Below are 11,462 nucleotides of genomic sequence, written 5' to 3' on the forward strand. Positions count from 1 at the left end.
CCTTGAATTGAATCTTCTTTTGGCAATAAATTGGGTCGGCCGGATCACGAACTAAATACAAACAATGAAATAGTTGTCGGCATCTACACACGTACTATATACATGGAAACCAATACAAAACCTTCCACTTCTCTTGATTTTCTATCATACTGAATTTTTTCGAGTACCAAGCTAGTCGTTCAACATGGCTCTGCGAGGTCTGCTCATCGTGTCGTTTCTGGCTTTGGCGCTGAACGCTGTCGTTTCATATGACCGACCACCGCCTCGCAAGGACGTTTTCGTGCCTTCTGCGGATGATGATACATATCCAGAACAGGTACCATATCTATCTATACAATTTTGTTGATAGAATAGTGACTTGAACGAATAAGGTATTTGTGTTGTGAATCTGGAATTACTGCAAATTTATCACAACATGATTTTTTTGGTCCATGAATTCGTGGTTTCGGAGATTAGAGAGAGTAGGCTAAGGCTATTAATGGTTTCATTTGTGTTTGAGGTGGAATAAGTGGAGTAGAATTAGGACCACGTTAGATAACCAGAAGAGCATTATTTCAGGGTTAAGTAGATTGTAAGTAACTAACCCTAATAGAAATTGTTAGAGATGACAAGGAGAGAACTACAAGGACAATCACACAATTTCGTCAATCGGTTGGCATGACAATCATTAGTTTATTGATTTTGTGTCAAATTGACTATATATTACTTTTGGTTTCTTTGGGGGAGCAATAGGAAGAGGATTATGCCACTTGCGACCTATTTGTTTATTTCTCTAGATTTAGTGTGTAAAGAATCTCGCTTAAAATCAAGAGCTCGATCTAACCTGACGCAATTATACAAGTGGTTTGCGCATACTGATGTAATAATTCTCGCAAGTGCACAAGAGTCTACGAATAGTACAGTGTATGCAAGTACGAGGTCGATCCCACGGAGACTAGTTAATCTAATTGATGTACCTAACGTGATGAATGATTGAGATTTGGGGAAAAAGGAAGAATGATTGATGTAAATAAAATAAAATAAAAACAAAGAAATAAATTTCAGATTTGTATCCAATAAGAGAAGAACACTAGGGCAATGATTTCACCTAATAATCCTATCACAAGCATCCAATTAACAAACACACAATTATGGTTCCGATTCAAGGGTTGATTCTTTCTTAAATATGTTGGTTCGTTCGTTCGCGGTGCCAACAAATATTATTAACAATGGATTAATCCTGTTCGGTTCGCAGTTTTTTAACCCAATGCTAACAACTCATTACGATCTAAAGAACTATAACAACCAATCAATCCCCTAAACCTTGTTCATGGCAGTCGACAATTGATTTCCCTAATTTCAGTTCCACTAAGACACGTGAATTCGGTTCGTTCCTTAGTCCTAGCTAGATGAATCTAATTGAACATTCAATTGGTGGCCAATCAACCAAACAAACAATAGATTATAAGCATAGAAATTAAAGACAAGAATCATGAACCAAAATTATGCATTCAATTAATTGAAGTACTTGCAATACTCATACTAGGCTACATCAAGCCCTAGCAAAGAGGTTTAGCTACTCATGTTATAAGAACACAAGGAAACTAAATATGAGAACGCCATGAATCAAGAACAAGAACAAAGAGAAAACTAGAGAAAAGAACAAGAACAAAAGCTAGAGAATGTGGCTCTCCAATTCGTGTCTTCTATTGTGCTAGAGGACTCCCTTTTATAGTGACAAAAGCTTCCTTCAATTAATGCTAAAATTCAAGTCCAAATCATTCTCTGATTTCCTTCTCTCAATCTAATTCGGTTTTCCTTGTTTCCTTATTTCTTGCCAAAATATTTCCTTCAAAAGTCTTTCACACCAAAGCTTCCTTTGGACTTCCTTGTCTCACGTTTCTTATTGTCAACAACCAGCCCCACTTCTTTCACTTTCCAAAATCTTGTCTTTGTTCTTTCCTTGACAATTTCACAAGAGTAGCACACTAGCAAGCCTTGACTTTTTATTATGTTCTTGTACTTATTTCCTTTCTTCTCTCTTTCTTGATTTGCAAGTATTCTTCATTCCTCATTTGTATTGGATTCATCTCAAAGCAAGTATTTTTCATCACATTCCGTATAAATATTCTGAAAATCAAAATAATGAGAAGTTATGTAGAATCCATGCTTAGTTCAATTAAAAGAGACAAAAACAAGTGTAAAGTGAGGTTTAAAAATATATAAAATATAGTACGATCACATACCTAGTTCAATCCGAATTTAAGTTTAGTGGATTGTCCAAAATGACACACCTTTTGAGTTGTTCTCGCCTCTCGATTAAAAAATATATATATTTTGAACATGTTTAAGGTTATAATTATTTTACCATGTTCTCGCCTCTCAATTAAAAAAATATATATTTCGAACATGTTTAAGGTTATAATTAATTTACCATACGCTAAAAAAATTGCTAATAATTAAAATTAATATTTATTCATTAAAAAAAGAGGATTATGGGACTGAAAAACAATATAACAAATAGTTTTAATTTATAAAAAACGAATACAAAATAACCTTAATTTAATCTGTTTCTTTTCTAGGTACATATATCAGTAATTGGCGAAGACAAGATGAGAATTTCATGGATTACCCAGAACCCAAGTCCTGCAACTGTGCAGTATGGTACATCTCCAGGTGTTTATGGCGATTCCGCTACTGGGACTACAAGCTCTTACAAATATTTGCTCTACAAGTCGGGCCAAATTCATGATGTAGTCATTGGCCCATTAAAGCCCAATACGGTCTATTACTATCGTCTGGGCTCTAAACCTGTTCGCAACCTCAGCTTCAAAACTCCTCCGGCCCAATTTCCAATCACATTCGCTGTTGCAGGTATGAGTTTTATTTTAATTATGATTTTGGATAAAATATATATTTGGTCACTGAAAGATATATATTCATATATATTTTTTCAATTAGATCACCCAAGTAATTTTGTTTTTAAATTGGGACCAAATGTAACAGTGTCAATTGAAATTGCACAATACAGGTGATCTTGGACAGACAGATTGGACGAGATCGACACTAGACCACATATCCAAATCAAACTACGACATGTTGTTACTACCCGGGGACTTATCCTACGCAGACACACTCCAAACTCTCTGGGACTCCTACGGCCGCCTAGTCGACCCACTAGCGAGCCAGCGTCCATGGATGGTGACTCAAGGCAACCACGAAATCGAAAAAATCCCAATCCTCCACACCACTTCCTTCACTTCCTACAACTCCAGATGGCGCATGCCTTTCGAACAAAGCGGCTCCAATTCGAACCTCTATTACTCCTTCAATGTCGCTGGTGTCCATGTCATAATGTTGGGGTCCTACACAGACTTTGATCCTACGTCGTCGCAGTATAATTGGCTACAATCGGATATCGGGAAAATAGATAGGAATCAGACTCCATGGATCGTAGTGCTAATCCACGCACCGTGGTACAATTCTAATACTGCTCATCAGGGCGAGTCTGAATCGGTGGATATGAAGAAGTATATGGAATCATTGCTTTATGAGGCTCGTGTTGACGTTGTTTTTGCTGGCCATGTGCACGCATACGAGCGCTTTGTAAGTCCATTTTCTTCATTTAAATGCAGATCGATCGAGCCAATTCTGGGATTATAAGCTTTAATTTTTGTGTTTTTGTTTGTAGACACGCGTTTACCAGGACAAAGCCAACAATTGCGGTCCAGCGCACATAACGATTGGGGATGGTGGTAACCGTGAAGGCCTTGCTAGGAAGTAAGTACTTTTTAATGAACTCTTTTTTTAGTAACCGATGATTCTTCAGTTGGACAGTTAAGCCAAGTCTAAACTCGAGTTGCCAACTCAGGCCGTTTTACGTTTGCCACATGAAAGACTATACCGAAACATGTGCGAGAAATAATGTCGAAATTGCAATGAACTCTTTGTTACCAAACTTTAAAGATTAACTGTTGGTTTAATTTGTGTGTCTATATGTAAATTCACTATAATGTCACACTAACCATGTTGATTAACCTCTTGTATTCAGATATATAGATCCAGAACCTGCAATATCGTTGTTCAGGGAGGCAAGCTTTGGGCATGGGCAGTTGCTGGTGGTGAATGCAACACATGCACAATGGACATGGCAGAGGAATGATGATGACACCTCAACTCCAAGTGATACGGTCTGGTTGAGAAGCCTCTCATCTGATCCAGCTTGTAAAGCTTAATCAGAATTCAATCGCAGTGTCTTTCAACCTAATGAGAAGTAAAAGGAGAGAAGGAAGTGTGGTAAATATGTAGAAACAGACCAGATCAGCAAAATTGAATCAAAAAATTAAGCACATTTGGAGATTTTTATTAAATTTTGTGTTTGTATTGGTCTTCCCGCCATAAACAGAGTCTAGAATTTGAGCTACAAAATTTCGCAGATGTGAAAATATGTAAAAAAAAATCACAAGGAAGTTGTCGGGATGAAAGACAATTATGGGCCTTCTGGCCCGTCCACCCGGCCCCAATTTTCTTCTGGGCTTCGACGAGAGAAGGGAAATCCGTGGGTTTGATTAAAATATTCGACAAAAGCCATAAAATTTAACCGAATAATCTCAGCCGCGCTTTTCAATTTTTAACAATGTAATATGACGTCACAATTTATAATATAACTGTCAGAAAACGACACCGTTTCATCCGAGTTTCATCCGACGGACGAGTGACTTGTGTGTTAAGTTTGAGCAAAGAAACCTCCTGAGAGAGAGAGAGAGAGAGAGAATGCAGGCTGTGCGAGGTGGAATTCGAGCTCTCAAATTGCAGTCATTGTCACAGTCATCGTCGTTGTGTCGGAGCTTCCGAGTGTTATGCTCCGTCATTATCAACTTCAAAAGGAGGAGTGGTGCTGGGACTAATTGGAGGAGCTAGGGTTTACTAGCAAACAGCACCGTCGTTTCCCTCCTTCGACAAAACAGAAGTGACTTCTTGCGTTTTAGATCTCAAATCCATTGTAGTTATTGATCCTGCCAAGGTAATCCTTCTTTTATTTCTGATGCTTTTTCAATTTCTATCGTCATTGCGTTTGGTCGCCGATAAAAAATTCCACGAAACGAAGGAATTAGAATTTTGATGAATTTTTCATTCGTATTAAACTTCTATTTCTTCTATTTAAGTGGCTACACATTTTGTTGTGAACGTAGATAATGTACTTCTTGAACTGCGTGGAGTTAGATCCTTTCTGTTTGCAGGATTTAATCGGTTTGCTGTTGCAATGCGTCTCTACTATTATTAGATGTCTAGGTTGAATATTTTTGTAGGAAATCCGAAATCATTGTTGGAGTCCGCTTGATTTCGTTTGTTTACTCCGATCAATGGAAGTTTGTGTGATTCTAAATTAAGGCATTTACATGGTGTGACCTATGCGTTTGAATTTTTTAGCGAATTGCTTCCTCAAACTCTATAAACAACCTCTTAGTATGATACCACTTTGCCATTAATGGAGTAATACTCGTTCAGAATTATGATGTAGGATGCTCCAGAATGTTGGCAACATATAGATAACTGATGAAGTGATCAAACTTAATGTTATTTCTTATGTGCCATATTTGAGTATAGGAAATTGAATGAAACTCTAAATCATTATAAAAGAATCAATTGTAGAAGCATCCAGGCATCCTCATTTTTCTTACCCTCATCTTTCAGCAGCTATTTTACTCCGACTTGTTGCTTCATTGGCATTTCACCTTTGAATAAGAGGTCGTCATAATCAAGGTAAAAAATGGATGTCTTAATTCATTAATGAATGGAGCTTTGAGTTCTCTAAATCAGCAATTTGATTATGGAAGAAAGATAAGAAATAACGTTTGTTGTTTGTATTATTCTCAAATAACACTTCCTTCTTAATCAACAGTCATTCATTCCCTTATACTATTTATTACTTGTAATCAAGTCACTTGGTTTTCTTCATTAATATTACTGGCTCTATTTCTTTCATTTGCTTATGCATTTGAACTTTGAAGAATCAGTCGGACTTGCTTTGTCTATTTAGGCTCTGTTTTGGTTTCTAAGAATCAATAGGGAAGCGGAAGAAAAGGGAAAAAAAAGGTTCTAGAAACCCTGCCATTGAATGAGTACACACTACACACAGATGTCTAATAAAATGGCAATGCAAAAAACAGATAAAATAGAATCTTAAGTTGTCATCCTGGACATTTTTTTGTTTGATATTTTGTATAAAAGAGTAAAAGTCAGAGGGAGAAAAACTCATTTTTACAAATTTTTTTTTTTTTGACTCTAATCGTAGATGGCGGATTTGAAACGGGTGATTCTGGAAGCTGAGTATATAGCACAGGCAGCACTGTCTATGGTCAGTGAGTAGTCAAAGTATGTTAGTTTAGTCTACTTAGTGATTGATTGAGGTTATAGCACAACCAATGCAATGTTTGCAAATGCTATCCGAAGTTTGTTTTCTTGATCATATATTTTTCTGAACCATCCAGAAAATTGAAATGTCCTGAACTTTGTATCTAAGTTTCTCTGTTTTTGTCTTTTTTGTAATCTGGTCACTTTGTCTGAGTGTGCCAGTTCTAAATGCACTAGTGTGATGGGCTAATGTGCTTACTCCAAATGAATTGACCAAACAATGAAGCCTACTTACCAAATGACAGCTACTTCGATAACTATATAGATGCCATTTTTTTTTTGTAATATACTGTATACATGTTGATTCCATCTTTCTTGGAAGATTATTACAGTCCGATTTATGCTTTATGTTTCTCCATACATGTTTCCCTTGTCTACTCGATGTATCAAGGATGAATTTGTCGAAAAGTGTGAAGCCAACAGCAACATTTAAAGATGACTTACTATTGGATGTGCTAGATAACTAAGAAGTAATGAACCTTGTTGAAGAGGAATTTTCTGTTTAGATACCAGAAATCGACGGTCAAAAAGTTTCAACCACTGCAGACCTCATCGCAAACCATCCTCAAGCCAAGTAAGTTTTCCTTTTACTTTACCAGTTCAAGTATTGTTCCAGATTTTTTTTACCTTTCTCACCAATCAATATGGTAGTGGCTCGCATGATGCAGCAATTGTGCAAAGTCAAATGTGCTAGTCTTTAATTTTTGTTGTCATAGATTTGATGTGAAATTTGAATTTTTAGACTCAAGAATTTTTTAGAACCAGATTGGACCACGATCTGATTGATTGGAAATCCATTTCTTGTTGGTTCATTTTATTGTGTGGTTTTAATGGTGATTGCTAGATTTATTTCTTAAGTAAACTCATTGACTCCAAATGAGGTTTGATAGTTTGTCCTGTCTGTTCCCTTTTGCTATTCCTTTTTCCTTCGCTGAATAGGATGTTTAATCTCTAGGAATGTTGAACCAACAATTTTTAAAAGTCGAAAAAGAATGTCCCAGTAAGGGCAGGCAATTACTGTTCTTAAAACTCATTACTCATGCCATTGCCAATACTCCAATTTGGGGATAAGAATTTGTTCTTTATCATGGGATTTTTTCTAGGTTGTGTCACGTTTAAATTTTCGGATGAAGTTTAAAGAAAGAATACCACGAAAATTTTTGGCTTAGAAATCGTGAGTACGTATCTCGTTGAATTTGGCAACTCTATTAAGTTTTAATTGTTTTTGTGCAAGAAAAATGGAAAAAACAAACAAACTAAGTGATCGTTTTCGTATGTTTATGATATGCTAAATAGGGGCTAATCCATCAAATAAATTTTTTAATGCCATGCCAAAGAAAAGACCTTGTTATAATTTACGTGTCGTTCCATCTTTTCTGATGCCTGTACCTATTCTAATTTAATTGGAAATTGTTCATTTGTTGACAAATAATAATGATAAAAATAACGTAGTGAGGGATAAGATTAGCTATTTGATTTCTAGTTATTCTTTAAATGATTTTGGTGGGTGCCATCTAAATTTTGTTTTACTCTAATAATAAAGAAAACAAAAAGGCTGTAATATGGAAGTGGAGACGAACCAAAAAGTTTAGTCAAAATTTCAACGCCCAGACCATCATCCATCCGTCCCCTTCCATTGGTATTTTTATTTTTGATAAACATCCTCTTCCATTGGCATGAAAACAGCTTTGGGTGGTTCTCTACACGTGTGGTCCCCGGACATTTTGCAAACTAGCTCACGTGTAGGGTTCAATGCACTTGCTAAACCAATAATAATGTAACAGATTTCATCATTAGCCATACAGGAATTGGCATTATAAGGCATGATTAAATATGACCTCAGAAAAAGTAGAAACTCTTTTAAATGCTTTCATGTTGATGAAGTCAAAAAATTATTGTCTTTTCTTTTTTACTATTGGGTTATCTAAAACATAATCTCTGCCAATGTGATCACACATTCAACCATGATGAAAATCGTGGAAACTAAAGATCGACATGCACATGTCAAGCATCAATGCTGTCCAATCGTGCTCAATTGGTCAACTACTTGTGATGCAATAATCTCTCCCTCTCTCTCTCGTTTGGGTAAATGAAGGGTCATAAAACTCGATTGGGGTCTCTGCATAATTTGTATTTATAGGCAATATGGATGATGGTGATGATGATTTTGGGTACTCATGAATGCCAGTTATATCTCTCTGTGGCCATGCAAAATCTCTTGAGCACTGCCACACACATTTATGATAAAACAACTTCTAAGTTTTAACTTCTAACCCTCTAAATCATGAAAGCTAAATTTCTTTTCAACTCAAAATTTCTGCAAAAAGCACAAATTTATTTAAGAGACCCATTATTATCACTTATGAGAGACTGCCATTAGTGGTTGTTTCAGAGTAGATTAATTACCCTAGCTAGATTCACAGTAGCCAATTTACTCCCCTTTGGATAGACCCCATTTGCATCCCTATCTCTAGGTGGTCTGATCCTACTTTGAACAAAAGATGTACCACCAAATTAACCCCCTCCTTTTTGTAAATAAACCTTGTAACCATGCAAGTGTATGTTTTACTACAAGAGGCAATTGGCAAAGAAAAATCAAGAATCTGAAAGATATATTCAAGTCATGCCTTAAAAATTTTAAATTGGAAGTACTTAATATAAATTCAGAAGATACTCAACAAGATTCTACCATCCTAACTTGGCTGGAGTACTGACAATTCAGAGCGCATGATATTATATACTAATACACTAACATACAAAAAAACACTATTTGATTGCAAGATTGAATTTTCAACGTGAAGGACCCCCTTTCCCTACAAACTAGCTTAAAAATTCATTGACAGCATGGGCATGGTTAATGGCAGAAGAAATCATTTAGTTTGTGGAACAAAGTGAGCTTTCTTGAAAATCTAGGAAGAAATGTCCCCATTTGTAGTTTTATGGAAAGACTGTCTTAGCAAGCCATCTTGCATAGGTGTCCCATTCATACGAACATTGTGTCTATCTAATGTATCATAAAGTAGATTGTGCCATTGCACAAAATGCTCTAAAGCCAAGAACGTGTTACAAAATGCCCCAATTAAATATTATTAACTTCCACTTAATTGGTAAAGTAGTAGGCCATACTTTAGAACTTACGGCAACCTGTCTCTGTTAAAATGAGACAAAATGAAGTGAGAATTGCTACTAGTGAAAGTAGAAAAGTGCTACCATAATAATTACACAGCAATAAGGGGATGCAATTATAATACTGCCAGAGAGAAGAAAAATAAGGCAGATATAGCAAAAACAAGCTTAGGTTTTCTCAAAGAAATTGTAGCTACAAAAGCTGGCTATTTGAGCGAATTAATTTATGAAAAAATTTTGAAATAGTGTTCAGGGCAATCATGTCATTGCAGCAAAATTGGCCAACCGAAAGAGGAAAAACAATAATTACATTTGAGTTGAACACTCAACATATTAGGGCTCATATGAACGAGCGACACGAGGGGCACCAAATCTAATTGACGATTATACCCATAAAACAACCCAAAGCCTGTCCCTATGATGCAATTTTCACGTTAATGCACTCAAAACACATGAGGACTGAGGCTGGCGCAACTCTCATCCAACCCTTCCCACTCCATAATTTCTAGCTCATCCTATATGATGAGGCAGCAATGCCTAACCTATGATACTCTGCCCATAATTATGATTCTAATAACGTAAAATAAAACATAATCAATAATGACAACATTTCAAGCGGGGCATTATAGTCATTTTCTCACACATAAACCCTGTATTATCAAGTCTAAATACTCTAATTTCATTTTGCCATAAAACATACACAACGAAAAGATGCAAGTCAATTGGGTAATATATTCATACCTGAATTCCCATAACGCCCTTTAGATATAACTTGTGAGGTGACCCTATAAAATGTAGAATTTAACTGTTTACGACAATGACAACTACCAGTGAGCAATAATAAGAGCATCCACATCAGATTACCTAAACATGAGTCTGTCTGTAAAATTTAGAGATTTTGTCAAAATAGAGCTCTGCATCAGATTACCTAGAGCTTCCCTATTTTACAGAATATGAACAGTAGTTCCCTACATCTAGAGAACCACTATTCACTTCCCTAAACATAAAATAATATTTTTACTACTTTATTTTATCCTCTCTCCTCTCTCCTCATTTTTTCCCTCCTCTCTCTCCTCACTCCTCTCTTTCTCTCTCATCTCTTTCTCTCTCCTCCCATCACATTTTGACTCCTTTCTCTCTCCTCACTTTTTCTCTCTCTCTTCTTTCTCTCTCCTCACTCTCTCCTCTCTCTCTCCTCACTCCTTTCTTTCTCTCTCCTCTTTCTCTCCTCACTTTTTCTCTCTCTTCTTTCTCTCTCCTCATTTTTTTTTCTAATTTTTAATAACATTAATTTATTATTTTAATTAATATATTGTTTTAAATGTAATTAATTTATTATTTTAAATAGAAGTAATTTATATGAATAGAATAAATAAAGGAAAGAGAAATAAATATTATTTTAATGCAATAGAGAATATGATAGGTAATCTGATGCAGTGTTGATTGGATAGGGAATCTGTAAAATAGGGGAAAGTGACATTTTGTCTGTATTTTAGGGAATCTGTTAAGAGAAACTGATGCAGATGCTCTAACAACAGAAAGTCAGAAACAAGTGGCAAAGTCTGAGCAATCTATAAGCACAAAACCGCCATTTCAGCAAGAGAAAGATTACGGTAAAAAAATGATTATTACCAACAGTTGCCAACCCAAGAAAATTATAGTTGGAAAACGAAAGGGTGAAGAAGTAAAACAAAAGACAATTGATGATGGGGGTGAGGGAGAGGGAGAGGGTGGTGATGATGGTGCGAACCAATCCGAACCATCATTGCGAATCTTTGGGAGGGACGGCCTAGCTCACGATCATTTTGCACCCCTTAAGCCAAAAATACAATATTGGCCCCCTCCAGTCTAATGCCAATAAAGAAAATCCTATGACCAAAATGCCCCCACCATAATCATTCACATGACGCCATATTCTTGGTCATCATCAAAAACATTAAATC

At 36.1% G+C, this 11,462-nt stretch overlaps 1 protein-coding gene across 1 annotated transcript; it reads left to right on the forward strand.

Annotated features, from left to right (window-relative positions):
• On the forward strand, window positions 1-4,349 carry LOC119995404 (probable purple acid phosphatase 20). The gene is made up of 5 exons (XM_038841885.1): window positions 1-316; window positions 2,562-2,853; window positions 3,011-3,585; window positions 3,671-3,759; window positions 4,031-4,349. Exons 1-5 carry the CDS (start codon window positions 185-187, stop codon window positions 4,212-4,214), a joined length of 1,272 nt encoding a protein of 423 aa, XP_038697813.1. The 5' UTR covers window positions 1-184; the 3' UTR covers window positions 4,215-4,349.
• The last annotated feature ends 7,113 nt before the right edge of the window (window positions 4,350-11,462 follow it).

Source organism: Tripterygium wilfordii, chromosome 3 (assembly GCF_013401445.1).
Source record: "Tripterygium wilfordii isolate XIE 37 chromosome 3, ASM1340144v1, whole genome shotgun sequence".
Taxonomy (NCBI): Eukaryota; Viridiplantae; Streptophyta; class Magnoliopsida; order Celastrales; family Celastraceae; genus Tripterygium; species Tripterygium wilfordii.